General features: G+C 55.5%; 3 protein-coding genes across 8 annotated transcripts; 1 reads left to right on the top strand and 2 right to left on the bottom strand.

Annotated features, from left to right (window-relative positions):
• Positions 1 to 125: 125 nt before the first annotated feature.
• Positions 126 to 14,104, top strand: TFR2 (transferrin receptor 2). 4 transcript variants are annotated; one of them, XM_086692723.1, is made up of 18 exons: positions 127 to 434; positions 706 to 928; positions 1,040 to 1,226; positions 5,279 to 5,419; positions 5,525 to 5,636; positions 5,743 to 5,865; positions 6,239 to 6,355; positions 6,487 to 6,626; positions 6,968 to 7,131; positions 8,138 to 8,247; positions 8,750 to 8,866; positions 8,950 to 9,013; positions 9,112 to 9,179; positions 9,266 to 9,342; positions 9,424 to 9,508; positions 9,597 to 9,824; positions 10,176 to 10,316; positions 13,348 to 14,104. In XM_086692723.1, exons 1-18 carry the CDS (start codon positions 402 to 404, stop codon positions 13,630 to 13,632), a joined length of 2,415 nt encoding a protein of 804 aa, XP_086548849.1. In that variant the 5' UTR covers positions 127 to 401; the 3' UTR covers positions 13,633 to 14,104. The 4 variants fall into 4 exon arrangements, with proteins under 4 accessions (XP_086548850.1, XP_086548849.1, XP_086548848.1 ...); XM_086692722.1 differs by having other exon boundaries at positions 128 to 434; positions 679 to 928; XM_025923224.2 differs by having other exon boundaries at positions 129 to 434; positions 679 to 928; positions 8,138 to 8,257; positions 8,784 to 8,866.
• Positions 14,105 to 16,859: 2,755 nt separating this feature from the next.
• On the bottom strand, positions 16,860 to 19,575 carry MOSPD3 (motile sperm domain containing 3). Of its 2 annotated transcripts, XM_025923305.2 has the most exons (6): positions 19,445 to 19,575; positions 18,700 to 18,964; positions 18,388 to 18,463; positions 17,929 to 18,158; positions 17,186 to 17,350; positions 16,860 to 17,086 (listed from the first exon to the last, which is right to left on the bottom strand). In XM_025923305.2, the coding sequence occupies exons 2-6, from the start codon at positions 18,899 to 18,901 to the stop codon at positions 17,055 to 17,057; spliced, it is 705 nt and encodes a 234-aa protein (XP_025779090.1). In that variant the 5' UTR covers positions 18,902 to 18,964; positions 19,445 to 19,575; the 3' UTR covers positions 16,860 to 17,054. The 2 variants fall into 2 exon arrangements, with proteins under 2 accessions (XP_025779090.1, XP_086548871.1); XM_086692745.1 differs by lacking the exon at positions 19,445 to 19,575 and having other exon boundaries at positions 18,700 to 19,123.
• A 2,345-nt stretch (positions 19,576 to 21,920) lies between these two features.
• On the bottom strand, positions 21,921 to 27,769 carry PCOLCE (procollagen C-endopeptidase enhancer). Of its 2 annotated transcripts, XM_025923113.2 has the most exons (10): positions 26,775 to 27,769; positions 25,844 to 25,952; positions 25,148 to 25,406; positions 24,847 to 24,921; positions 24,123 to 24,247; positions 23,459 to 23,595; positions 22,921 to 23,168; positions 22,593 to 22,670; positions 22,290 to 22,460; positions 21,921 to 22,158 (listed from the first exon to the last, which is right to left on the bottom strand). In XM_025923113.2, the coding sequence occupies exons 1-10, from the start codon at positions 26,867 to 26,869 to the stop codon at positions 21,992 to 21,994; spliced, it is 1,464 nt and encodes a 487-aa protein (XP_025778898.2). In that variant the 5' UTR covers positions 26,870 to 27,769; the 3' UTR covers positions 21,921 to 21,991. The 2 variants fall into 2 exon arrangements, with proteins under 2 accessions (XP_025778898.2, XP_086548861.1); XM_086692735.1 differs by lacking the exon at positions 24,847 to 24,921.
• Between the last annotated feature and the right edge of the window lie 100 nt (positions 27,770 to 27,869).

Here is a 27,869-nt window from a genome sequence, read left to right as displayed (position 1 = left end):
CCCAAGGACACTGGGAGGGGTGGAAGCAGGAGAGGGCATCCTTATCTTTGCCCTCCCCAGCCATCAGTCCCCTTCCCCCACCCCTGATGGGAACTAGGAGGCCAAAGTCTGCCCCAAGGTAAAAAAAAAATTGATTGTTTTGCAGGAAGGGGGCGGAAGTGGGACTGTGGAGGGATTGGCAGGGGAGGGCACAGCCCCTTGTCCTCTGGCCTGGGCTGGGGGTTCATATCTGGAAGGCTGGACTGAGGCCAGGACTGTGCCCCCACCCTTTGGGGGGGGGGACAAGAACGGCCTAGGCTCAGGCTGCCTGCCAGGGCTGATAAGGGGCCCTCTTGGGGCTCCCACAAACGGTTTATCACTGTTGGGGGAACAGCCGGCGAGGCTCAGGAGGGGGCACGAGCATGGAGCGGCTTTGGGGTCTACTTCACGGAACGGTAAGACCGAGTGGGGTTGGGGGACACGTTAGGCTTTCTCTCTAGGTCCTTCAGCCCCATCCCAAACCCCAAAGCTGGCCCCTCCCCTCCCCACCTCCATCTTTCCCCTGCAGCTTGCCTCTCAGGACCCTTTCCCCTGCCTTGTGCTCCTCTGGCACCCCATAGTCACTGACTGTTATTGCCAGATCCTAGCCTATCCCCCACGCCTCTTCTCCCAATCTCATGCCCACCGTGCCCTGTGCAGCAAAGGCTGTCCCCACGACCCTCTCAGACCATCTACAAGCGCGTGGAGGGCACCCAGCAGTGGCGCCTGGAGGAGGAAGAGGAAGACGGGGAGGAGGGGGCTGAGCCACCCATCCACTTCTGCCCTATGGAGCTGAGGGGCCCTGACCTGGGCTCCAGAGCAGGGAAGCAGAACCTCGGACTCTGGGCAGCAACAGCACGAAGGGCTGCCCCCTACCTGGTCCTGACAACCCTGCTGATCTTCACTGGGGGTGAGAGTCATCCCCTACCCCATTCCCCCGTCAGTGAAGGGCCTGGGTTGGGGGTGGATTTCTGGAATCCAGAGGGGGGTACAAGGGCATCTCCATCTTGCCATCCCCCAGCTTTCCTTCTGGGCTATGTGGCCTTCCGAGGGTCCTGCCAGGCATGCGGGGATGACGTGTTGGTGGTCAGCGAGGATATAAACTATGAGCCGGGCCCAGACTCCCACCAGGGCACCTTGTACTGGAGCGACCTCCAGGCAATGTTCCTGAGGTTCCTGGGGGAGGGGCACCTGGAGGACACAATCAGGTAAGGGTCAGCCTTGCCGGAACTCAGCCTCCTTCCCTCTGCCCAGGACTCTGGTGCGGGGCCCCTTCTGAGGCCTTCCACTTGCCTCCCTGGGAGTGGTCCTGGGAAGGATGTCAGGCACTTGGAGCTGAGGGGAGGTGGGGGGGCATCCCAGAGATAAGGTTGCAGAGGGGCTCTGGCTCTGAGGATGGCACCCTTAGGAGATGTGGGAGCTGACTCTCTGAGTGAGAGCAGAAGGGTCCAGTATCCAGACAGGAGGCGGGACAGACCCAGAAAAGTCCTGAGTGCCACATCACAGGGCTTGGATTTTGACCTGTGGCTGTGGGAAGCTCTGGGGGTTTCTGAGAAGGGACATTTTAAGGAATCTGAAAAAATGAGCAAGCAAATGCATTTGTGAGCATAGACCTTCCCTCTAATTTGTGAGAGATGCCATCCAGATACAGACCATGCAGGCCTGAAGCTCAGCCCAAGCAGGCCAGTGTTTCTCTTGTGTTCCTGAGGTCACTTTCCCTATTGGGAAGGAGCTGCCCAGGTAGGTTCAGAGGTCAGGCCTCCAATAGCCCTCTCTTTGGTCAGAAATAGTGGTTTCAGTGGATTCTCCTGGGTTTTCTAAGTAGAAAGTCATATAAGCTATAGCTAGTGAGAGATGTATAGCCTCTTTCTCAATGTCTATACCTTTTCTGTCTTTTCTCATTGCTTATCGCATTAGAGGATGTGAATTTAGGTAATGATGACTGGAGATACGCCTATTTCCTGACTTTCACAGGAATGTTTTTTTTTTTTTAATTTTTTTTTTTCAACGTTTATTTATTTTTGGGACAGAGAGAGACAGAGCATGAACGGGGGAGGGACAGAGAGAGAGGGAGACACAGAATCGGAAACAGGCTCCAGGCTCTGAGCCATCAGCCCAGAGCCTGACGCGGGGCTCGAACCCACGGACCGCGAGATCGTGACCTGGCTGAAGTCGGACGCTTAACCGACTGCGCCACCCAGGCGCCCCAGGAATGTTTTTATATTACTTTGTTATGGAGTATGAACTTTGCTGTAGACTCCAGATAGCTTTTTATTTTTTTTAATTTTTATTTATTTTGAGAGAGAGAGAGAGAGAGAGTGCAGGGGAGGGGCAGAGAGAGAGGGAGAGAATCCCAAGTAGGCTCTGGGCTGTCACCACAGAGCTGGACTAGGGGCTCGATCCCACAAACAGTGAGATCATGACCTGAGCTGAAATCGAGAGTCAGATGCCTAACCAACTGAGCCACCCAGGCGCCCCAGGGCTTCTTATTTTCTTGGGCAACACTCGGTCGGCTGGGTACAGACTGAACAAGTGGTTTGCCAGGTTGCAGGGTGAGGTGTGGCACTGTGGATGTCATCAGAGGGTGGGGAGGGCAAGAGGGTGGCAGTGAGGGGGAGCGAGCGATGAAGTGATGCATGACTCCAGGGTGAATGGAGAAGGAAGGGAAAGCTGCAGAGAGGCTTGGAGAAATCGGACAGTCTGGAGTACTCAATGTGGTTGAAGAGCAGGTATAGTGAGGGTCAGGGAGCAAGCTGGAACCTGGAAAGCTCTAGTCAGAGAGTGGGATATTGGAACTTTTAACATTTATCTGATAAATTGTGTCCTATTTATTCTGACATCTCCAACACTTAGCAAAGTGCCTGGCATTTAGTTAGTGTTCAGTAAATCCTCAGTGGATAAATATTCTGGAGACGGAATTCTGGGTAATGACAAGAGCAGTGTGGGTGTGACCAGGGAAGTAAATGGCTGAACTGGCAGTGACATTGATGAGGTCATTCATTTGTTTGTCCACCAAATATTTTTGAGCACCTACCATGTGGCAAGTGCTAGGCTAAGTAGTAGGTGGGGGCGATAGAGCAGAGAACAAAAGTCTGGACCTTGTCCTTATGGAGCTTTCAGTCTATTAGGGGAAATCAATAGTGAACTAATAATCACATTCCTGACTATGTATTTGTTACTAGTATCATTGCAATGACTATAACCAGGGAGATCTGACTTAGAGTGGGGGTCAGGGAAGGCTTCCTTAAGGAAGTGAGGAGCTGACCCCAAGGGGTGAGTTGTTCACCAGGCCAAGAGAAGGTGGAAAAGCATTTTAGGCCAGAGAACAGCAGGTGCAGAGGGCCTGGGGTGAGAATGGTGGCCTATTGGAGGAAGTGAACGAAGGTCCATGTGGCTGTCTGAATGAGTACAGAGGGGTCCAGACAGGACAGACCCAGAAAAGTCTTTAATGGCACATCACAGGCCTTGAATTTTGACCTGTGGTCATGGGGAGCTGTGGTGTCAAGGTGGATATGGCTCAGGTCATATAAGGCCTTAATGGCTACCCAAACTGCTTTGGATTTTAAGAGGAAAGAGAGAAATGAAGAATTTGAAACAACAGAGTATCATGATCAGATGTAGGGGGAGTTTTTAGTGGTTTTTTTTTTTTTTTTTGGTTGTTTTTTTTTTGTTTGTTTGTTTTGTTTTTTAAGGTTGGTGCAAAGAACAGAGTTCATGATACTCCTGGGGCAGTAGTTCAGTGTCCTCAGCAAAGGATTTTCTTATTTAATTTCCCTCCCTAACTCTGAGCCCTCCTCCCTCGTCTCCTCACCCAGAAGCACCTCATCTGATGTGTTTGATGTGCGCCTTTAAATACACACATAGCTTTGTCATATATGGAATGTTCTACATGGATAGGTAGAATTTTCAAAACATTTAATGGTTGCATAACATCCTCTATGTTCATTGTTTTTAAAGTTAAGCCATGTGGAAAAATATAAAGAGGAATGTAAAAAAAAAAAAAAAAAAAAAAGTCACTCCAAGACCCACTACTCAGATACAGCTCTCTCTAGTGTCTCTCTAGTGTGTTTTTAATTTTGATAAATTTTTCTTTTAATTTAACGCCATGTTTTCAAGGTCTATATATTGCAGCGTGTACATCTAATTTACTGTTATGCATCATCTATTTTACGAACGCACTGATGGATGCAGTTTCAAACAAATACTTGAGCTCCTGGATGGGGGCGGAGTGGGAGGCAGGAATGGTCTTGAGAAAACCACTTAGACCATGGAGTGCAGTGGTCCTCGCGAGAGCTCAGAGAGTGGAGGCTGAGACTAAGGTGACCCTGCATGTGGATTTTGAAGTAGTGCAGAAACTTGGTGGAGTTCCTTAGTGGAGATGAAAATGATATGCCAGATACCAAAGTCCTTGATGAAAGCGGACAAGTGACCGATTGTCTGAAAGAGGGGCAGAGCGTGGGAGAGCTGGATGGTCCAGGCTTCAAAGGAAGAGAGTTCTCCCAGAGCAGTAATGGCCAGAAATTCCAACCGTGGAGCCAGGGGCCTGCCTCCACTGCAAGTGCAGGTGGTAGAAGAACCAGAGCCCCATAGGAACCCGGTGTCTCAGGGGACAGCTGGGTTTCTGCCAAGGCAAAAGGTAGAGGGCTATTCAATGATGATGCTGAGGAGGGAGGAGTCTGTCCACCTTGGAGAGGGTGCAGGTGAAGCCTGTTGTCAGGGAGGCCATGCCTGAAGCTCAGGTGACAACAGGCTCACTAGTTAGGTGGTGACTATGGAAGACGACAGGGTGAGGTCTCCAAGACAAGGGGCCCCACTATGACACCTGGAACCACGATGTTAAGATAGCTCTGTGAGACTCAGGTGGAGGGTGGGGGAGATGGAGGGCCACATCCGCCCAGTTAGCCCTTTGGAAGAAAAGTGTTTTTCATATGTGGGGCAAAGCACAGGACGGTATGCATATGTGTGGAAAGGCAGTAAATCGGGAAGTTTGGATTGAGCCAGTAATAACCTAAGAGATGGTGGACAAGATACCAAGAAAGCTAAGGAGGAAGGAGGCCTTAGAGACGCTGACTGGCAGCCCGGGTGGTAATGGGATGGATGGTAATGGTCGAGTCAGGGAGAGACTTGAGAGTCCGTCACTGCCCAGGCCCCAGGGCGACCCCACGACTCTGGCATCAGCCCCCCTCCCTCCCTCTCCTCCAGGCGTCCAGAAGTCCCCTTCTTCCCCTTCCACGCCCCAATCCCACCTCTTCCCGCTCAGGCAAACCAGCCTTCGGAAAAGGGTGGCTGGCTCGGCCAGCATGGCGGCCCTGGCTCAGGACATCCGCGTGGCGCTCTTGGGCCAAAAGCTGGACCACGTCTGGATGGATACGCACTACGTGGGGCTGCAGTTCCCGGACCCGTGAGTGCGCGGGGGGCGCGCGGGGGGCGCGCGGGGGGCGCGCGGGGGGCGCGCGGGGGGCGCGCGGGGGGCGCGCGGGGGGCGCTTACCACCTCCGCTCCTCAGGGCTCATCCCAATACCCTGCATTGGGTGGAGGCGGCTGGGAAGCTCGGGGAGCCCCTGCAGCTGGAGGACCACGATGTCTACTGTCCCTACAGCGCCACGGGCAACGCCACGGTGAGCGCCCCCTGTCCCGCCCCCAGGACGGGGGCAGCGAGCGTCCTCTCCCGGGTGGCGGAGGAGGGACGGGGAGACAGCGCCTCACAGCCCTTCTCATTCCCAGGGAGAGCTGGTGTACGCCCACTACGGGCGCCCAGAGGACCTGCAGGACCTGCGGGCCCGGGGCGTGGAGCCGGCGGGGCGCCTCCTGCTGGTGCGCCTGGGGGAGATCAGTTTTGCCCAGAAGGTGAGGGTCCCTGCATGGGGGATGGAGTGGAGCGCGGAGGGCGCAGGGCTGGGGAAAGCGAAGATAGGATAGCAGCAGATGGGAAGCCTCTAGGAGGCTGTCAGAAGAGGAAAAGAACCAAGCGGGTAAGAAAGTGTTGGCGGGGAACAAAATCAGGAGGTTGGGATGGGGAACAAGCAGGAAAGAATGTGGAGCAAGGTGAGGTTTGCTGTGCGAAGGTGGGAAGATGAGGGTGGTGGGGGGTGCCCACAGCCTCTCTGGGTTCATAATAGCAGAGCAGAGGCAGTGCCACTTTACTTTTACTTCCTTCTCCTGCCCTTATAAATCGGTTTTCTCTGGGAGAAGGAGCCTTTTACCCATGTCCCATCCCCAGGTGGCCAGTGCCCAGGACTTTGGGGCCCGAGGAGTGCTCATATACCCTGATTCCGCAGACTTCTCCCAGGACCCACACAAGCTCGGCCTGTCCAGCCACAGGGCTGTGTATGGACATGTGAGTCTGGGGGCAGCCAGCGGTGGATTCCTGGGGTCCCAAGACTGTACCTCTTTGTCTAGGATGATGCTGGTGAGCTACTCCTGGGAGCCCAGCTCACAGTTTCAGCGTGGACATCCCCTTCCTCACAGGTGCACCTGGGAACTGGGGACCCCTACACGCCTGGCTTCCCTTCCTTTAATCAAACCCAGTTCCCTCCAGTCCAGTCCTCAGGCCTCCCTAACATCCCAGCCCAGCCCATCAGTGCGGACATTGCCTCCCTCCTGCTGAGGTGAGGGGCGTGTGGGGACCAAGAGGGGAGGAGGAAGGGAGAGGGAGCTAGTTTGTAAAGTCTTTTGGGGTGAACTAGAAAAAGATGAATCTTCTGGGTGGGCAGAGCCTCATGCCAGTGCCTGCCATCCAGTGAGTGGAACTCCAGCTGGATATCACACCCACTTCCTCTGGGCACCTTTGAGGACCTAACCTGCACAACTGTCCAAGGCAGGAGGCACATTGCAGAAGTCGAGCTGGAACCAGAGGGGGGGAGGGAAAGAGCGCAGGGGGAGCTCTGGGCTCTTCTATAGCCTGGGCCTCTCTGCCACTTCCAACCCTTTCTGCCCCACCCCTCTCCAGGAAACTCCAAGGCCCTGTGGCCCCCCAGGAATGGCAGGGGCACCTCCCAGTCTCCCCTTATCGCCTGGGCCCTGGGCCAGGCTTGCATCTAGGGGTCAACAACCACAGGGTCTCTACCCCCATCAGCAACATCTTTGGCTGCATCGAGGGCCGCTCAGAGCCAGGTGTGCTAGCCTGCCCAGCATCACCCACAGCCTGCAGGAGGGGAGCCATTGCTCATGAACCTGGACTAGAAATGGGGCTGGAGCAGGAGGCCCTGGGGGAGTGGGCAGGGGTGGTGCCCAGGGGAGGGGGCAGCAGGAGTTAGCAGGGTGGGAGGCTGGCAAATTGAGGCCGATCTGGGACCAAGGAGGGTGGCAATGAGTAGACCCCATGGTCAAATCTGTCCAGAGACAGGATGGGCAGTTCAGCACAGTAGTGAGTTCCCTAGCACAGGAGGTGAGCAAGTGTGCTTTGGGTGATGTCATAGCATAAAAAGGAGTTCGGGTTAGGCAGACGAACATTTTGAGCCTAACTAGATGCAGATAGCAGTAGGAATCTAAGTGGGTTCTTTTTTTATTTTTAATGTTTAGTTTTGAGAGAGAGAGAGAAAAAGAGTGAGCATGAGCGGGGAAGGTGCAGACAGAGAGGGGGACAGAAGAATCGGGCTCCACCTTGATAACAGAGAGCCTGACGCAAGGCTCGAACCTATGAACCATGAGATCACATCTGAGCTGAAGTCAGATGCTCAACTGACTGAGTCAGCCAGGTGCCCCCGAATCAAAGTGGGTTATTGAGCTGAAGAGTGTGATATCTACAAACACTGAGGAGAGACACAGGGAAGCCTGTGATGGCAGCTCAGATGAGAAACCGGGGTTGGGGTGGGGGGGTGGTTGGGGTAGAGGGGTAGAGGAGGAAGACCTGTCAGGACTTGTCAAACAGCAGGACATGGCTGACCAGGGAGGTGATGGAATCCAGAATGACTCCAAGCACCTGCTGAAGGAGCAGGCCATCCAGGCAGGGCCAAGCAGAAGAGGTGCTGTCACTTTAGGGACAGCAGGGATGGCAGGGCTGGGAAGTGGAGACTGAGAGGCCTAAGAAATGGTGATGAGGCCCTGTGACACACCCTCCCAGATGCTTTCTGGGTACTGCCAGTATAAGGACATAGACCCCAAACCTCCCCTCCTGCAGATCACTATGTTGTCATTGGGGCGCAGAGGGATGCGTGGGGCCCAGGAGCGGCCAAGTCTGCTGTGGGGACGGCCATACTGCTGGAGCTGGTGCGAACCTTTTCCTCCATGGTGAGCAATGGTAAGGTCAAGGCCTGGGCCGGGTAGCTGGGGCTGTGGTCTGAGCCAGGACAGGGCAGAGAGGCAGTCAGGAGCACAGGCTAGAGAGTGGCCACTCAGACCTGGGCCAAACCTGGCTTCTCCATGTCCCAGCTGCATGGCCCTGGGCAAGTCACTTTACCTCCATTTCCTCATCTAAACATGAAAGTAGAGTTGACCCTTTAGCAATGCCAGGGTTAGGGGTGCAGACCCCTCCGCTCCGTTGAAAATCTGCATGTAAGTGGACCCAAGCAGTTCAAACCCATGTTTAAGAGTTAACTGTAATAATAGTCCTTGGTCTGAGTGAAGCATTAAGCAGGAGACTCCATACGAAAGCCATCTCCATCACTGTTATAGTTGAGTCAGGGCAGACCAGGGGAGGTGGGCTGGGCTGGGGGCTGGATGGGAGGAAAGGAGAGACCCCAGGGAAGTAGGACAGAGGAAGACAATGATGGTGTCTCTGCTTGGTCTTCAGCTGAGCCCATGCTCCCAACCCACTCTGCTTCCAGGCTTCCGGCCTCGCAGGAGCCTTCTCTTCATCAGCTGGGACGGAGGGGACTTTGGGAGCGTGGGCTCCACAGAGTGGCTAGAGGTAATGTGGGGTCCAGGACAGGGAGTCAGGCAGTGGGAAGAGGTGGGGGGGGGGTGGTTAAACCTCATATCCCTCACCCACAGGGCTACCTCAGTGTGCTGCACCTCAAAGCCGTAGTCTATGTGAGCCTGGACAATGCAGTGCTGGGTGAGTGGGGGTAGTGTGACCAGCTGGGCCCCCTCTGGTCCACCCTGCCCTCAGGGCCAAGCCTTGAGCCTGGCATCCCTTCTCCTCCCTCTCTGCAGGAGATGACAAGTTCCAGGCCAAGACCAGCCCCCTTCTGATCAGCCTCATAGAGAACATCCTGAAGCAGGCAAGAGCTGGCCAGGAGCAGGGGATGAAGGGAAGCTGGTGGTGGCCAGGGCCTGACCTGACCAGTGCCCCCTACCCTGCCTCCAGGTGGACTCTCCTAACCACAGTGGGCAGACCCTCTATGAGCAGGTGATGTTCAACAATCACAGCTGGGATGCTGAGGTGTAAGTTGGGGTGAGGAGCAAGGGAGGGCATCTTGTGGGGGGAGCCAAACCCACAGAGCACTCCAACCTGCTCACTCTCAGGATCCAGCCACTGCCCATGGACAGCAGTGCCTATTCCTTCACCGCCTTTGCGGGGGTCCCTGCCGTTGAGTTCTCTTTCATGGAGGTGAGACTTCCTGGCCCTGTCCCAGAGCAGCATCCCCTCAGCCTGCCTGTACAATGACCCTGTGCCAGCGTGCACCCTGTCCCCGCAGGATGGCCAGGCATACCCGTTCCTGCACACGAAGGATGACACATACGAGAACCTACACAGGGTCCTGCGGGGCCGCCTGCCCGCGGTGGCCCAGGCTGTGGCCCAGCTCGCTGGGCAACTCCTCATAAGGCTCAGCCACGATCACCTGCTGCCTCTGGACTTCGGCCGCTACGGGGATGTAGTCCTCAAGCACATCGGCAGCCTCAACGAGTTCTCTGGGGACCTCAAGGTCCAAGATACCAACCCTGCTCCTGGCTTCTGGGGGTGGGGGGGCGCTATATCCCCCCAAAGTGCTGCCCATTCCAGAGGTGTGGCCCCTCTTCCCCACAATCCTTAGGGTCTAGTCCCCTCTGACAACCTGGTCCTTTTACTCCTGCCCTAGACCCCTAGACCCCTTAGGACCCAACTCATACCCTCCCAACCGCCCAGATCTTCTTCCCTCTCCCACTGTTCTGTTCCACTATACCCCCTAGTCCTGCCAGCCCCAGGGTCTCAGCCCCATTCCCCAGCACCTGGACCCCCACCCTAGGCTGGGGTCCTGGCCCCTGCGTCCGGCCCCAGCCTGCGTCTCCATCCTCAGGCCCGCGGGCTGACCCTCCAGTGGGTGTACTCGGCGCGGGGGGACTACATCCGGGCAGCTGAGAAGCTGCGAAAGGAGATCTACAGCTCAGAGGAGAGCGATGAACGGCTGATGCGCATGTACAACGTGCGCATCATGCGGGTGAGGCCCCGCCCCCGCGCCCTCTCCCTTTCCCTGAAGGCCTGGAGCCACCCTTCCGAGGACCCATTCGCCCTGTGCTCCTCTCCCCTGTTTCCGCCTTTGCTCCGTCCCTGTCTTCCGGGCGCTCCCAGTCCTGGATTGACAGCGCTCACAGACCGGCCAGGCTGGAGCGAACACTGAGACAGGCCCCGCAAAGTGATGAAACGGACAGGGAGGGCCAGACGCGTGGCAGACCGCGTGGCAGACCTGGGACTCCTCTGCCTTGCGCCGAGCCCTTCACTGCCTCCCTCTCCTCTCCTCTCCTCTGGAGAGAAAAAGCATGTCCACGATCGTCCACAGTACAAGAGGCACAAGCTTATGGCCAGGAGGGGCAAAGCCTTAAGAAATTCAGAGCAAGGAGAGCTCTCTTCCCTCTGGTAATAAGATAGGTGAAACCCAGAGAAGCTGCCTGGGGGAAGTGTCACGTAAAGTTCTACAGGATCTGATTCCTTGGCCAATTCCTCCCACTTCATTTTGAATACTTCCCAACTCACGCTCTGTCTCCTGTTCCAACCTCTCCACTTTCTTCCATTTATTTATTCCCAAGAACTCAACGCTTTGATTTCGGGAAATGGGATAAGTAGGGGCCGTGGGCATGGGAAAAAGTCTACAGGGCAAAATTTTAAGCAGGACCATCCTCCTTGAGTGTGGTGTGGACAGGGAACCCGGAGTGTATGCAGGACCTTGGTTTTGGGACATGTCTTCCATTTGTTTTTCCCTCCTGTGACCCTGCCTGTTTCCCTTGGCACCACTTACCCCTTGTTTCTGTTCGCAAACCCATCCCTCTTGGCTCTTTCATCCTTGCTCTTTTCTCCTGATCCCTCTCATCCTTCTCTCTCTTCAGTTTCCTCTCTTATTCCCCTACTTCCTGACCTCTCCATCTCCCCTTCCCTTTGTCCCTTCCACTGAGACACGCATGGTTCATTCTCATTCACAGATCTTGCTTTAATCCCTGCTGTGCCAGACTCCGGGAACACAAAAAGATGCTACTTCCCTCACCCACCCCACTCCCCCAAGTTGCCACATGCCCCCCCCCCAGGGAATGAAGGGCACCTGTGTGCCAGGGGCATGATTCAGACTCAGGGCTGGAGAGTAAAAGATTCAGAACTTCAGAACCAGCAACATGGCTGGGCCAGACCCAGGGAACTCTGTTGCTCTAGACCAGGGGTTGGTAAACTATAGCCAGTGGGCCAAACTTGGCCTGCTGCCTGTTTTGCAAATAAAGTTTTATGGAAACACAGCCATGCACATTGATTTTTCATATTCTCTATGGCTGCTTTTGTACTAGCTATGGTGGCAAAGTTGAGTGTTTGCAACAGAAACAATATGGCCTGCAGAGCCGAAAATATTTGCTACCTGGCTTTTTTTAGAAAAAGTTTGCTAACCCCTGCTTTAGACTGTGAGGTTCGTCTAGAGGAACAAACAGAACATGGGTTGGTGCAGACAAAAGACATTCAGAGTAGAGACATCCAGAGTAAGGGTATGGCAGTGAGATAGGCCTGGTTGTCCTTGGGAGCAGGGCATGGACCAGCAGAACTTGAACAGAAGTCTGTGGAGAAGCAGAGGGGAGAGGAGCACCAAACTGTGGGAGAGAGATCAACTATCAAGGGAGCCTTGAATGCCAGGAAAAGAAGTTTGAATTTTTAGGGTCTGGGCATCAAGGAAATTAGGGAGGTGTTTGAACAGGGAGGTGGTGGGGGCAGAACAGAGTTTTAGGAAGGATTTGATCAGACCATCCATGGTGAAGAGGGAATGAATGGAGTGATGGCTGAGCTCTGGATGAGAGTGGCAGTAAATACCACCTGTGGGTGAGGGGACTGGAATGATGGGAGACATTTGGAAGGAAAATGGACAGATGGGGTGTTAAGGGAAGAGGAGGGGGAAAATGATAGCAGCTGCCATTTCTCGAGGGCTGCCATGTGCTAGGGCTTTACTGCATTTTCCCTCACAGGACCCCCCAAATCTTGTGAGGTTGCTAGTACTGTACAATGATAACTTATCCAAGATCGCAGTAAGTGGTGGAGCCAAAATCAGAAACCAGGCAGTCTGAGCTCACCCCATTCACATGAACACACCTTCCGGGCTGAGAGGCTGGCACTGGGGAGACCCTGGCACTCACGAGGGATTGTGGGTGCAAGGGTCAGGTTTTAGAAGAAGTTGGTGCTCATGTGTGTGAGGCTGTGTCCAGGTGCCCCTTACCTGGTGGGGAGGTCCAGAAGGGTGGAGGCCAGGATTTCAGTGGATGATTTTTGTCAAGTAGACTTGGCAGTTATCCCCATGAGGTCGTGACTGCAGTCAGGGGCATGGAGGGCTTGAAAAGATGTGAGCGTGTGAGACCACCCATAGAGATTCCAATTTTGTTGGGGTGGCACCCACGCGATGGTGATTCTAGTAAGCAGCCAGGCTTGAAGAACACCGGATTGTAGGTAAGGAGAGGAGCAGAGGGTGGGGGTCCAGCCTTGGGCCTGCCCATACGTGGGAGCAGAAGGAACCCAGAGAGGCTGGAAGAAAGGTGGGAGAACTGGGCAGGGAGTGAGGCCATCTCAAGAAAGATGATCAGCATCTGAGTCATAGAGGAAGGACAGAGTCAGGCACTTCATTAGCACTGGCCTGTCCCCTTGACCTTTGACGCTGGTATGTGGACGTTGGCGGCGGTGAGGGGGAATGACTGGGGTGTAGGAGAGTGAGGAACAGCAGGACCATAGACTGTTATTTGAGGCTTTAGCTGGGTAAGTGAATGAGTGAAGACGGAAGACTGGGAGGGCGTAGATGCGGGCTTGGAGGCCAGAGGGATAGAATGGGATAGAATCTAAAACACAGTAGGAGGACGCTGCCTACCCGGCTGCTGGTGACGTCAAAGAATGGCTACCCCCGATTGGGTAGACAAAGGGAGGTGGGACTTAAAGAAGCTGCTCAGCAATGTTCGCTACGCGTGTCCGGCCCCCCGCGCTCAGGCGGAACCCCCACCCGACACGACCCCTTCTCGGCGCAGGTGGAGTTCTACTTCCTGTCTCAGTACGTGTCGCCGGCCGACTCCCCGTTCCGCCACATTTTCTTGGGCCACGGAGACCACACGCTGGACGCGCTGCTCGACCACGTGCGACTGTTGCGCTCCCACGGTTCCGGAGACCCTAGGGCTGCCTCCTCCGGGGTGGCTCCCGGCCTGGGCTTCCAGGAGAGCCGCTTCCGACGCCAGCTGGCCCTGCTTACCTGGACGCTGCAGGGGGCAGCCAACGCACTTAGCGGGGACGTCTGGAACATCGATAACAACTTCTGAGGTCCGCGGTGGGCAGGGCGAGCATATGCCCCTGCCGAGAGCTCCTGCTCTCCCGCTTGAGCGACTTCTAGGTGATAGAGGTGCCTAGTGCCACCTCTCACTGCTGACCGGTTTCTCATTAGCCTTTCCCGTCCTTGCAAAGGGCCCAGCCGAGATGCCTACGCAGACACCCACACCCCTGGCCCTGAAATGTAGGAGTAGGTGAGGAGTGACTTCCACAATGGGTCGGCATTACTGTCAGCTAATCAGAGAGCCGCATCCGCTCCCTCATCACAGCCCTTTACCCTTCGGGAAAGGGGCCCCCACACCTAGAGACCACTCGGGAAGGTTTCCTAGGTCCTGGGACATGACCAGTCCTCTTAGTGGGAGAATGACTGGAACCATAGCCTATAGCCAACAGGTGGTCTGTGGTGGGAGGGGCTGGGGTTTGGACCTTAATAAACCACCTGGTGGCATCTGTTGTTTATAAGCACTTTTATGCTTCTTCCTCACCCTCACTCCACCCAATCCTCCCTCCCTTGAGACAGGGAAGGGTTGGGCAGAGGGGCCAAAGAGGATGCAAACAGGAATGCTGTCTCCATGGGGAAAACTTTGTTCTGTTACCTGAGGAAGTAAGGATGCTGCCTAAGGAAATAAGGAGGGCCCTTCTCCAAAGACCATCGTGGGTGGAGAGCTGGCTCTGTAGCTTCTCCAGAGACCAGGGATGGATACATTATTTTCAGGGCCTCTTGTTCAAAAGGTATGAACAAACCTTTTTCTTTCCTACAGTCTTTCAACCTGTATGGTGGATTTTAATTTGCTATTTAATGTCCGGATCTTCAGACGGAAATACCCTGGGGCAGAACCCCATAGGCACTGGGGCTCTGCTCCACACCTTGGTACCGATGGCGCACGTGCCAGACCCTGACCATGACCTGTGCCTGGGGCCAGGCCCCTGCTGGGAAAGGAGGGTACCAGTTGTCTCTGGGAGGGGGCAGGGAGCTGGCAGGTAAGAACACGACCAGGGGCGGCAGAACCCCCATACATTCTCCATTGTCCCATCGGGCTGTCCTTCCAAAAACATAAATTCAGACGAGATAGGGCGCGTTCAAGGTGGCATGGCCGTAGACCCAAAACATAAATTCAAAGGTAAAACAAATTAAGAATTTCAAGGTGGTGACCACAGAGCATTAGCCCCCAAACATGGGGCCTCCTGAGAATAGGCCCTGGGAGACTACAGGGGTCACACACACACACCTGTTAGACTGACCCACCCTGGGACCTCTCCACGTGGGTCCCCTTTGGTCAGTCTTTGTCCAACAAGGTAGAAGCTGCAGGAGGGCAGGGAAGTGTAAATGCTGCCTGCACCACTTTACCCTTAATCACATCTCAGGTGGCGGCAGCCCTGGCCCTCACTCAAGGGCAGCTGCATAAATACTAGGGCCTGTGTCTGGGCTACTCGGTCCTCTCTTGATGTGGACAGGTCCTACCCTGCGCCTCAGGACACTGGGGAGTGAAGGCCTCTTAGTGTACAGCTTGCGATGCCCCAGGCTCTGGGTTCCAGGATGAAACTTCCCCCCTCTTACGCCCCCTGAGCCTGACTTGGTGGGTTCTCAGGAGCCTGGACCAGGGTCAGATGCTCCTTGACTATTTGCTTCTCTGACATAATGTCCGGAACAAATTTCCCAAAGTGGTTTCTCAGCCCTTCACCTTGTCCAGAATAGCAATCTGGAAAAGAGATGTTCATGTGCTAATCCCTGAAACCTGTGAATGTTACCTTGCCCAACAAAAAGGACTTTTTGGATGTGGTTGGGTTGAGGATCTTGAGATGGGGAGTATTTTGAGCTGAAATGTGCCCCCCCCACAAATTCATATGTTGAAGCCCTAACCCCCAATATCTCAGTCTGTATTTGGAGACACGGCCTTTAAAGATGTGATTAAGTTCAAATGAAGCCATTAGGGTGGACCTAATCTAAGCCAATCAGTGTCCTTGTAAGAAAATTGGACACGGAGAGACATCAGGCATGTGCACACACAGAGGAAAGGCCATGTAAAGATATGGTGAGAAGGGGGCAATCTGTGAGCCAAAGAGAGGCTTCCAGAGAAATCAAATCTGTTGCCACCTTACTCTTGAACATCTAGCCTCTAGAACTGTCAGAAAATTAATTTGTGTTTAAGTGCCCCCCCCCGCCCCCGTCTGTGTAGCCCTAGTAAACTAATAGGGAGATTATCCTGGATTGGGGGAGTGGGGGTATGTCATCAGTAAGGTCCTTCTAGAAGGAGGCAAGAGGATTAGAGATGTGACAACGAGCAGAGAACAGACGGAGTCTGTCTTAACATTGTCTTGCTGATTTTTGCCCCAATCAACGATCTGCCAGTGTCACTGGCTGCCCCTCTTCCTTTCTTCTCCCTTGCCCTGCATCTGAGAGAGGGCTGGACACCTACCTTTCGAGGATCCTATTCTTTTCCTGTGCCTTAGTTTCTCCTGCCTGGTTGAGTTGGAAGTTATGTCAGGCAATCCCATTTTCCCCAGTCTTGGCAGGGACCTTGGTGTTTCTGACTCAGAGGAGTTGAAGTCATAAAGGAAGAGACAAAAGCAGATAAAGGGTCAAAAAGGCAGAAAAGGATTCTGGGTATGGGAAGCATCTAGGAAACCCTGGCAAGAGGCTCTGATGGCTCAAGAGCATGAGACTGGATGAGGCACCTGGGTAGTTTGGTTGGTTAAGCATCCAGCTCAGGTCATGATCTCACAGTTTCATGAGATCAAGCCCCATGTTGGGCTCTGCACTGGCAGTGCAGAACCTGCTTGGGACTCTCATTCTCTCTCTCTCTCTCCCTCGTCTTTTTCTGCCCCTCTCCCATTCGTGCTGCCTCTGTTGCTCTCAGAATAAATAAATGAAACTTAATAAAAAAAAAAAAAAAGGACTGAAACTGGATGTCTACAGCAGGTGGGATTAGGTAGCATTTGTTTGTTTCTTTGTTGTTTAAGTACATCAGCCTAGGGAAAGGACCCTATTTTAGAGCTAAAGGGGACCTTTAAAAAGTCTACTTCCCCAATTCCCTCATTTTAGAAGTAGAAATAGAAGCTCAGAAAAGTTCAATGACTTGCTCAAGGTCACACAGGTTTTTCTTCCGCTGCAGCACCAGGACTAGAACCCTCACTGGGTCCCTTCACTGCCCCAAGTCCCCTGAGGATGGGAGGAGGAACTGGAGGAATGAAGTGGGAAGAAAGGGGCTTGTTTCCTACATTTCTTAGTTTAATTTCAAAAATTTATTTTATTCAATTTGGAAAATGAATACAAATCCCTGGGTAGTTGGGGAGAGAGGCTGGGCAGGAAGAAGAGGGAGTAGGAGTTGAAACAAAGCAGGGGCATCACAGTGGCTGTCTCATGTACACATCCACATCTCTGCCCCAGGAGGTGGGTAAAAGTTGAGCAGGGAGCTCAGGTCCGAAGGAACACCATGGTGAGGAGGCCTGGAGGAGGAGGACAGAAGAGCAAGACCGAATGAGCAGCCTTGGAGCTCTGTTAGCCTTCCTCATGGCCCCCACGCCCCTGGCCACTACTGTGCTCACCCAAGATGTAGGCCGCCACCAACTTCTGTCCCAGGGAGACGTGCAGGATTTGGGGCAGCTGGCTGCCAAGTTCGTCCTGGAGCGGGAGCAGCAGGAAGGCCACGGAGACTATGCCCGTCAGCAAGAAGAGGAGGAAGGAGCTGGTGGCCAGTTGTGGATGGGGGTCTGGGAAACAAACCTGGCTCATCAGAAGCTCCAGCCTCCCTCCTGCCCAGCCCACTGTCCTCCAGGATGAAAGCTGGAGATGGGAGGTGTGTCTATTTCTTATTGCCTTCCAGGGGGCATACTGCAAGTGTCGTCTCCTCCCTGGAGCCTCTGTCCCCACAGTTACAAGAAACCTTCTATCCTCTGGTCCCTCAGCATATTTTTCTCTTCACCCTGCCTTCATTACTGACTCCTGTGGACAAGATTGTCAGGCAAGGAACTCTGTCTCCCATATGCAGCCCACAACTTGGTACAGCATAGTGCTTCAGTATGGGTTTCATATTGAACTGAACTAAGCTGGCACATGATAGGAAGTACTGAAATTAGAGCCAAGGGAGAACTTTTCCCTCTAAGTAGAGGCCAGAAACCAGGGAAAGCTACAAAAGTCTGTGTTTTGCCTAACCTGATATGAAATCTCAACTCCTAGGAATGCTTCTGCCAAAAAGCAAAAGACTGAACCAGAAGACCCCTTCCACTCCAACTGGGTGCATCTCCAGGGTAACGCTCAAGAACTCAAGAATTCCCATCCCCCAACTCACTCTCGGGGAAGTGTCTGGCCGTGGGTGGTGCTGTCCAGGAAGGAGGCCCTGGGTGGGGCGTTGGGTCAGGCTGTCCCTGAAGCTCAAGAGGGTAGGCTGGGGCCCTCAGAATCGAGGTGATGTCCTTGCGCCCCACCACTCGACCCTCAGCTCCCTCCTCAGACAGCTCAATGCGGAAGCGGTCCTGGACGTCATAGTGGCTGGGAATGGGGGCCACATGGCGAATCACACTGGTCCCAAAATAGGAGAGAGGCCCGTTGTGAGGAAGTGAATGACAGGCAGTGATCCAAGTGGATCCAGGCCCACTTCCCAGGAGCTTTTCCCTTAGGGATGGTGACAGAGGTGGGGGAAAAGGTTGAAGAGACCCAGGTCTGAGCCCTAGGGCATGGGCGCGGTAATTCAGACAAAGGTAGCTGCAACCCCTGGCTCCCACGAGTCCCCTCAACCATCCCAACTCACATGTCAATGCAGGATTGAGGTTTCACGTATCCTTCTGCGTCAAACACCGTATATTTGGCAGGTGCTGTGCACAGGACTGAGGGATAAATGCACACACAGACCGACCACTGCTTCAGAGACCCTACACAAGCTTGCCCAGGGAGGGACACTAGAGTCCCTCTTGCCTTCTACCCCAGAGCACAGGACCTGATTCTTCCAGTCTGCCAAAGTTGGATATCTGACCCTGCTCATCACACTCCTCCAGCCCCACACAGTCCCCTGGTGTCCTGCCCCCAGACCCAGATCCCTAGCATGAGGTGCCCATCCATTCACCTCGGAAGCGAAGCGCAGCTCCCGTGGGGTTATAGAGGGTCAGCAGCTGCCGGGGTCCACTCCGCTGGTCCGCCCTGAATACTAGGTCCGGGGGAAAGACGAGGACCGGGACAAGTCCCGAGGGAGGAGGGGCGCCCCGGGACCCCCGCGCAGGAGCCCCCGGGCCCACCAGCTCCTGGTCCTGGGGCGCCCCACGGCGCATGCAGGCTGTGTACGGTGGGACATCCGAAGGCAGAGCCCAGGGGACAGGGCCTGGAGTCTAGAGCTGTTGAGCGAGAGAGGAGAAAGGGGTCGGAATGAGATCGGGGGACAGGGCCTGGTCTGATGCTGCCGCCGCCGCCGCGTCGGAAACCCGCTAGATGAGGCTCCTCCAGACCAGGCCCAGTCCCCCCAAACCCTTCCCCTCTCCAGCTCGGCCCGGGTCCCTTTAGGCCCCGCCCCAGGCCCCACCTCATGGTCACGCCCACCCCATAAACCCTGCCCCTAGCTGCTCCCAACCCGGGCCTCGTCTCCTGGCCCGGCTCCCGAGCTCCAAAAGCTCCACCCGCCCCGCCGCAGGCTCCGCCCCTTCCGGGTGTCCGTGCTCTCCGGCCAGACCTCGCCTGCCGCATCGCCCCCTCTGGAGCCGCCCTTTCTCTAGCTCTCCGGAGACCTTTATATAAGTGCCTCCGAACCCTCCCTGAGCTCGGCCCGCAGCTCTTTCGTGCCTCAGCCTCCAAACAGCCGCTTGGGTTGTAAGGCTTACCCTCTGGTCACCGCACCTGCCAATCAACTTGTGGCCGGACTGAGGCTGCCATCTTCCCAAGAGACCATTTCTACACTTCCGCCGTACGGCCCCTGTCATTGGCTGGGGTGACCTCATTTCCGCCGTAAGCATGCGCCGATTGGTGCACTTAAAGACGTGATTGGTTTGATCCCAGTGACGTAAAACTTGACGGGCGACTCCGGCTCGAATGATGGAACTCAGAGGTACCGGACGGGGACCCCGGCTGATTGGAGCTCGGGCTTTGTTCCTCCCTCCCCAATGAGACCTCCAAATCACTAGAATCAGCATCCCACAGGGAAGCCCTCTTTCTTTACTTTAGTCCTAGGCTCTCTTACAAGCCTCTGCAGCAATCATAGCCGTTTTCCATAGTACTGGTTGGGAGGTTGCTTCCAGTTGGACTCGGACTGAGACAGGGAAACTGAAGGAACCCCAGGGGAAAAAGCCGTGTTTTTCCTTTGCTTCTTTTCTGGCTTCTATTCTTGCTAGGACCCCGCATTCCCACCCCACTCAACACATGCCTCGTAATGCAAAAACCCATGTTCTCCTTGTAAGGGACAAAGAGATAATGATATCTTTGGAGTCTTCCAGCACAATAGGCGATATCTAAGGAATGACCCGGCAGGCCATCAAGTGCCTATTCCAGACCACTGGCACTAGATCTCTCCACGCCAAGACCCCAGGCCTCAGGGAACGAGTGGCTTAAGAAGGGCCCTATCCTTGTTCTGACCAGTTCCTGGATGCCTGAGAAGGCATGTGCACAGAGTACAATCGCCAGTGAAAACCCCAGACCCCAAGAAAAGATGAGACTCGTGGTCTTTTCCTTTCCAAGTCTTCCAGACACCCAGTCCTTATCTCTCTCTCTCTCTCTGTCTTCAATAAACTGCTTTCACCTACTGCTGGCTCCTGTTTGATTTCCTTCCTGCGGGAAGCCAAGGACCCTTTTGGCTGGTCCTGCAGGACCCCCGCTGGGTCTGCAGACCCAGCCTGCCAGCATCAGGATGTCAGCCCACGGCTCCTCTCCTGAGTTTCCCTTTCCTTCATGGGACTCAGAAATCACTCACATATGCACAAGGAAGTAGGGTTTGCCAACCCTGCCACTTGCATCATCCCACTGAACCTTGTGAACTCCTTTCACAAACCAAATGGCCTCAGCAAGGTGAAGAATCTCACCCCAGGCCACATAATTGGTTAGCAGTAGAACAAAAACAAAGTTCATTTTATCCCAAAGCCATCCCTGAGCACCCCATCAAATGTAGAACCCCTTTATACTTTTAGGCTGTTTTTCTCATAGCATAGTTTCACTTGACACCATGCTTATTCTTATTTTTTTAAGTTTATTTATTTTTGAGGAAGAGAGCAATGGGGTGGGGGCAGAGATAGACTCCCAAGCAGACTCTGAACCCACAAACTGTGAGATCATGACCTGAGCCAAAATCAAGAGTCAGATGCTGACTGAGCCACCGAGGTGCCCCAACACCATGTTTATTTTATTGTGTATTTCCGCTCCAGTAGAATGTGCTCTCCTCCCCACAAGAGCAGAGACTTTGTTTTGTTTTCTGGTTCATTCCACAGTGCCTGCCATTTGGAATGAACAAATGAATAAGTGACTAGGATGAACTTTGAGCTGAGATCTGATTGAAGTTAGGAAATGAGCCATGAGAAATCAGTGGAAAGAATTCTGGATAGAGGGGATGGCAAAGGCAAAACCCCCAACCAGAAGGGTACTAGAACTGGTCACGGAGTCACCAAGACTGGAAAAGCACTTGCAAAGGAGACAATAGACAGAGATGAGATGGGGGGGGGGGGGGGGTGCTGGATGCAGATCACCTAGAGCCTCAGAGTCTACAGTAGGATTTTGGCTTTTATTTTGAGACTAATGGGGAACTATGGGAGGTTTTCTTTATCTCTCTTTTGATAGCTTTACTGAAATATCTTAGACATATAAAAATTGTATACATTTAAGATATACTTGATATTTGGATTTACATACGCAATGTGAAAAGACCACAATCAAGCTAATTAACATGTCCATCCTCTCTACATAGTTACCACTACGTGTATATGTGTGTGTGTGTGTTTACAATATGGGAGAGATTGGGGACGCCTGGGTGGGGCCGTCGGTTAAAGCGCCGACTCTTGATGTGGCTCTGGTCATGATCTCACAGTCGTGAACTGAAACGCCGCATCGGGCCGGGCTGTGTGCTGACAGCGCAGAGCCTGCTTGCTTGGGATTCTGGCTCTCCTCTCTGCCCCTTCCCTGCTTGTGGTCCCTTTTCTCCCTCTCAAAATAAATAACTTAAAAAATATATATGGGAGAGTTTTGAGCAAAGGGGTGACAAGGTCTTACATTCTTGAAAGATTGTTCTGTTACAGTAAACCTCTGTCGCATTTAACAAATGAATGATTTCTCCTAGATGGGCCCCTAAACCATAGAAATGGAGATGTGACCCCTTCCTCAGTCAAGAAACATTTATTTGGATAAGAAAGGAGTCCCTAGGGCTAGGGGCTGGGAAGCTGGCCTGGGTTTCAGGCCTGGGACCCAGCAGCCCGGACAGGTTGGGAGGGGCACTTCCTCTTGCTGAGGTTGGTGAGGATCTGGTCCTGGTTGGGCCGGTAGAGAACTACGAAGCTCTCTGGAGGAAGGGTAGGACCTCTGTTCTCTTCCACCTGGCCCATCATCAGATAACTGACTCCTGGGGGAGGGGAGGGAGGGATTGAGAGTGTGTTATTGAGACCTTGTAGATATACCTCCTCATCAGAGTCCTTCAGATTCTATCATTTTCATGAGGCAAAGTCCTCCTCCCCATTCACCCACATCTGTTACCTTTCTTCATGGGGGGGCACTGCTTGCAGGGCACATAAAACTTCAGGGGAGTGTCAGTGAGTGGAGAAGGCAGGTCCAGGCCACCAGTTTTGTAAGCACCAATGAGACTGACAGTGACAGTGAGGCCCTCGCCTGGGCCCCGAACCATGGACTTCACTGTTGCGGTCACCACTGTGGGAGAGTGGGGGTGAGCGGTGAGGAGAGAGGAGGCCAGCTCAGGGCTGGAACCAGGAGGAGGGATTTGAGGGCCGGAGGGAGTTGAGAGCTGCTGGAGGAGCAAAGCTGGGAGATGGGGCTTCTTACCCAGGTTGCTGGTACAGAAGTTGCTCTGCAAGGTGCCTGTCCGGCGACACTGCTTTGGGCAGGGGACACTGGGCACATCTAGGAGGGAGGGGGACGCGGTTTGTGGAGGGCGACCTACGCAGCGGGTAGGAAGTGCCACTTTCCCCATAACGGCCTCATTGATTAGGACCCATTCCGAGCTCTTTCCAGCTTTGGGCCCCAGCACCCAGTACCAATTCAGAGGAGGCACCAGTGAGTGATGTATGAGTGAATGAATGAGTTCAGAAAGGAGACCTTTGAAACGGCTGCCTTCAGTCTGCGTCCCCTTCCTCCCCCTTCCCAGACTCACCGGGGCCCCCCGGAGTTGCCTGGGCCTCAGACGAGGCTTTTGGTTTCTCCTCAGATGGGAGTCCGGGCTTGGGGCCCGGGCTGAGGATCGGGGTACCCGACCGGGCATTCTCCCCGGCGTTCTGGGCCTGCTCTTCTTTGGCGGCACCCCGCGGCAGGGTCTTGTAGGAGGCGGAGAAGCCATCGGCCGTGACACTGAGGTCAGAGACGAACTGGACGAGGAGCTCGTTTCCTTCCGAGGAGATGGGACTGCAGGTGGCAGGGCAGCGGGGGATGCGTCAGGCGGGCCTTGTAACCTCTGCCCGGGGTTGACTGTACCAGCTTCCTTGCTTCGCAGGACCTACTCGCCTCTGGATCCGCGGACCGGGTTTGCCTGGCTTCCTACTAGCTCCGCCCACCAGTGTGGGGGCTCCGGGTTCAGATCCCGCCTCTTCAGCTAAGCCTGGCCCCTCCCAACCGCCGCGAGGTTCCCACCACTGTTTCCCCTGGGGAATTGGAGACGCCCAGGCCCACCGTCCACCCAGGTCCCGCCCCCTCACCCCGGGGCGGTGTCGCCGCAGAACTTCCCCAGCCTCTTGGCGTCGTCGCTCACGGCTCCGTTGAACACACTGACCGAGTCGTAGCGGCAGTAGGTGTCGGGCTCCAGGTCAAACTTCCCGAAGGTCAGCGAGATCACCTGGCGGCAGGACCCAGGGCGGCTTGAGGGCGCGGAAGCCCTGCACCTCTCTCCTCCTCCACTCCGCGTCGCCTCCGGAAGCCCAGAAGCTCGCCACAGCTTCCTCTTTCCACTCCCGCGTCTCCTGGAGATCTCCCCTCCCCCCGCTAAAGCATTCACCACCACTCGGAGGATCACACACTCAGGGGAACCTTTCAGTGGCGTCTGTTGCCGTCGTCGGCCAGGTCTAGTCCTGGCTCATTCTCAAGGAACAGACCCAGCATCCACCTCCACCGCCTCCACACACACACACACACACGCACACACCGTTTATATATCAGCATCGTGTACCTCACTCTCGTAAGACCGTCACAGGTGTAATTTTACATTTTTTTTTTTGAGTGCAAGCAGTTCTGGGTCTGGTTTTGCTCCCCACCAGCGCGAGCTCACTGGTCGGGACATAGCAGATGGTCAATTAATCTCTGCTGGCTGCATGCTGGAGGACGCCGCCTGGGTCCCCGAGGGCAGCCGGGGCTGGGGATCGGTACCTGGTCCGGGGGAGCGATGATGTGCCAGGAACAGCTGATGCCCGGGGGATAATCAGACTCGGGCCAGTTGGGCGTGGTCAGGGTTCCCTGGGCCTTCTCCAGCCGCCCCCCGCAAAATTGGTGCTCTGGGGAGGGGAGAAAGGAGTGGGGGTGGGAGGCGGTGGAGACCCTCGGTCAGCTCGAGAGCTCCAGGCTGGAAGCCGGTGCTGGAAGCTCGGACGTCTGGGTCTCAGCAGGAGGGGATGAGAAGAGGGGTAGGAAAGAGGGGGTTGGTTAGCAGAGAGGGGGCTTGGAGGACCAGCGTTCAGGGGAGTCTTGGAGCCGGGCGCCCAGTCAGGCGGTGGAAGGGGGAGGAGGACTTGGCTGGACACGCTCCCTTCTCGCCCCTCCCCCTGACCCGCGTCCACCTCGCTCCTCTTCCCCTGGGAGATCCCATCTCCCCCGCCCGGCGGAAAAGTCCCCTTTGCAGGCTGGGGAGTCCTCACTCTGTGAGGGCGCCCTCAAATTGGGGCACAGCCCCAGAGGCCTCTTTGGTGAGGCCCCTGCCTTAAACATTTTAGGGGAGGCTTCTGCCGCCAGGAGGGGGTGATGGGACCGCAATCGGGAGCCCTGGACTGGGTGTAGGGGGCTCCGGGTCGGGGGAACCTAGTCCCCCAGCCCGGGGGTGCCCCCTCGCGCCCGTCTGAGGGAGCCCGATTGCGGACGGGGGCGGGCAGTTACTCACCGTCCCAGTAACCCCAGGCCGCCCATTCCACCCGCGGGTCGGTGACCCATTTCCGCCTCGCGCCTGGGGGGGGGCCTGGAAGAGGGGATGGGTGGGTGCGGGAGGGGCGAGAGAAGATGGGGAGGAGGGACTGAAGGGGCAGTTAGTGAGGAAAAAGGGTAAGGGAGGTAATGGGGGCCCTAGGCTCTCGGGCGCAGGGTTTGTCTGGGGGGGGGTGGGTGGGTAGGTTAAGGCTGGGGGTGGGGCCTGCGCCGGGGGCGGAGCCAGGAGAGGGGGAAGGCGAAGGTGAGGGAAGTCTCACCAGTGCCCGAGGTGGCCCGCCCGCTGTACCAGAGCAGGAAGCCTCGTCCTCCTGTGCCCTCGTCCGCAGTCATCCTCAGGGTCACCTGGTTGCCAGGGGCGACTAAGGGCGCTGGCCGGAAGGTCCCACAGAAACGTCCAAGCCGCTGGCCGGAGGTTCCAGACCCCGCAAAGACTTCCAGAGCATCGTAACGGCAGGCAGGGTGCAGCTCGAAGTCGAAGACTCGGAAGGAAAGGGACACAGTCTGGCCCTCAGGGACCTGACGACGAGGACAGGGGAGAGGACCTGCAAAGTCAGGCCACACACAACCCAGGCAAAGGATACTTCCCTTTCCCCAAGCGTTTCATACGGACACTGGGCCTGAACAGGAAGGGACGCCATCAGGGAGCAGAGCAGAGGGCCTGGGCTCTGCAGGAGCTCATTGCCCAGGGGACAAGCCCTGGGGTCTGTGGAGATTCAAGGACCAGAAATAAAACTGGGAGTAGAAGAGCAGGCCTGGAGTTAAGGTGTGAGGACACTTTGCCACATGTTACTGTGGGCGCTGCTGCCATCAGTGAAGAGGGGAGGGGGCCTGGACTTCCCTGGGCGCAGTGGTGCAGGGAGGAGGGCGGCAGGGGCTGGGTGGACCCGGGTTCTCTTAGCAGTCAGGCCTCAGAGACTTCAACAAGGGGGTAGCGAAGAGAGGGTCTTTCTCACCGTTATTGTCCAGATGCATTCCTTATTAGGGGGGTAGAGGTTGGGGAAACCCTCACTTGCCACGTAACCAGACTCCCCAGTCACATCCCCTCCGCACAGGAACACCGGTCTGGAGAACAGAAGAGGGGGCAGCCATGAGTGGAGGAGAGCTTGGGAAGGATAGGTAATGAGGGTGAGGGGCCAGAGAGGGAAGCCAGGGGGATGAGGGAGAAAGGGGGTCTGGGGCAGCTTCAGCCAGCCAGGCTGGGATTGAGAGGATCAGGAACATGTGGCTGTCTCTGCAACACCCCCCAATCCCCACCCCCACCCCAACAGGAATTCCCGGAATCCTCCTCGGGCTGTTCCTCACTCTCCCCCCTCGCGCCCTGCCTGGCAGTCGGGGACAGGAGCCGCCTAACTACTTCCAGATGTGGACACAGCCACGAGGCCATGGGGGGGGAGGGGGCGGGGAGATGAGAAGCAGCAGTGATGGCCCTCATATTGAACCTGGAGACCAGGGTCCCCCAGCTCCCAACCTTTGCCCTGCTCCTGTTCCTGCTAACTACTTGAGTATCTGATTCCCAAGTCTCCCATTCGCTTCCCCCACCATCTCTAATTCCCTCCTGGAATCCAGATGTCCAGATACCAGGCAAGTTGAAGGTCTTGGAGCTCTCAGGTTCCATGGTGGGGGGCAAGGGTCTGGGAGGATGGGGAAACTTAGAGGGCAGGGGACAAAGGGTGGAGGAATGGTGGCTAGTGGTGCCCCGCTGGAGACAGTGGTCTTGGAGCAGGGAGGGAGAACTTGGGGCCTGGGGGAGGGTGGGGGCTGTGGGAAATCTGGGGGGGGGGTGGTGTGTTAGTGAAAGGATCCACAGGATCCACAGGCAAAACCCCCAAGAATCAGGGCTTTTGAAGCTCACTCAAGCTATCTGGAAGGTGCCAAGAGACCTACCTGGTGTAGTTGGGGGTCTGGCCCTGGGCGAAAGGCAGCAGGGCCCAGGCAGTGAGGAGGGGCCCCAAGAGGGAGGCAGTGGCAGCAGACAGCATGGCCGGGGGGAGAGGCGCTGGGGTCCTCGAGACCGAGGCAGCAGCTGAGTTTAGCAGCGGCAGCAGCAGCAGCAGGGATAATCAGTGCCAGATGAGGCAGCCTCGGGTGTGTGGGCGTGGGGACTGGCCAGCGGGGCGGGCGGTGGGGAAGGCGGGACAGGGAGAGTGCAGTTGGGACAGTGGTGAGTCCAGGGGCCTCTCTAGGTCTAGGACACATAAATATTGACCTAAGTAGGGGGTGGAGCAACGAAGGGCAGAGGGAGCATCAACCCTCAGCTGTAATGCAGGCATCAAGTAATGTCATCTGGAAGCCTGCTGTGTCCAGTACCCAAGCATCCTGTGAACACAGCCTCTGGTCCTTCCTCATGATCCTCCCCATGCCTGCCTCCTCGGCACCCGTAGAAAGTCCTTCCCTAGACCCCCAACAACTAGTCACTCACCCCCTTCCTGACCACCCCCTGCTCCAGCTGATTTTCCACTTCAAATTTCTACTGTCTTCTTTGCATCCCTGGACCAGACTAGGCCAAGGAGAAAATTCTTTCTGCCCGCCCATTTTCCCTCCCAAATATTTGGAGATCAGGGAGTGGGTTAGATGTGGATAAAGGGAGCATCCCTCTTAGTGAGGAGGAGGATGGAGGAGAAAGTGAGGGAAGGAAGGTTAAACAGAGGGGAGGAGGGGGCTGACTTCACAGGGACCGAGGTCAGAAGCAGGTGGCCCCCTCAGGATGGGAGTAAGTCTGACAGACAGAGGATCCATAAGGGGACCGAGTAGCATATGTTGACTGCATTGTTCCAGCAGGTGGGGCTTGGACTTCAAGTCAAGAAGCCTGGACCACTCTTGGGAGTGGGAGGGGAAAGAGAGCTCTAAGATTCAGGTGGTCAGTTCAGCAGCACCTGAATGCTTGAGCCACTTCTGCTCTCTCTGCCTCCTCGTCCATCCCCCTGCCTTCCATCGCCCTCCTGATTGGGGGGCATTGGGGCCCCCATCCCCTGCCTTATT

The sequence above is a fragment of the Puma concolor genome, chromosome E3 (assembly GCF_028749965.1).
Source record: "Puma concolor isolate L17-30 chromosome E3, mPumCon1.1.hap2, whole genome shotgun sequence".
In the NCBI taxonomy this organism is placed as follows: domain Eukaryota; kingdom Metazoa; phylum Chordata; class Mammalia; order Carnivora; family Felidae; genus Puma; species Puma concolor.
This window is presented reverse-complemented; position numbering and strand designations above follow the sequence as displayed.

Excerpts from the sequence above, each read along its gene's own strand:
- TFR2 (XM_086692722.1), top strand. The coding sequence starts at position 402 with ATGGAGCGGCTTTGGGGTCTACTTCACGGAACG. Across the intron at positions 5,866-6,238 it reads AGATCAGTTTTGCCCAGAAG|GTGGCCAGTGCCCAGGACTT; the intron begins GTGAGGGTCCCT and ends TCCCATCCCCAG. Across the intron at positions 9,180-9,265 it reads TAGAGAACATCCTGAAGCAG|GTGGACTCTCCTAACCACAG; the intron begins GCAAGAGCTGGC and ends CCCTGCCTCCAG.
- MOSPD3 (XM_025923305.2), bottom strand. The coding sequence starts at position 18,901 with ATGCGCCGTGGGGCGCCCCAGGACCAGGAGCTGGTGGGCCCGGGGGCT. Across the intron at positions 18,159-18,387 it reads CCTCAATCCTGCATTGACAT|TGTGATTCGCCATGTGGCCC; the intron begins GTGAGTTGGGAT and ends TTTTGGGACCAG. Across the intron at positions 17,087-17,185 it reads GGTGGCGGCCTACATCTTGG|GCCTCCTCACCATGGTGTTC; the intron begins GTGAGCACAGTA and ends CTCCTCCTCCAG.
- PCOLCE (XM_025923113.2), bottom strand. The coding sequence starts at position 26,869 with ATGCTGTCTGCTGCCACTGCCTCCCTCTTGGGGCCCCTCCTCACTGCC. Across the intron at positions 24,922-25,147 it reads GCGGGCCACCTCGGGCACTG|GCCCCCCCCCAGGCGCGAGG; the intron begins GTGAGACTTCCC and ends CCCCTCTTCCAG. Across the intron at positions 24,248-24,846 it reads GGCCTGGGGTTACTGGGACG|AGCACCAATTTTGCGGGGGG; the intron begins GTGAGTAACTGC and ends TCCCCTCCCCAG.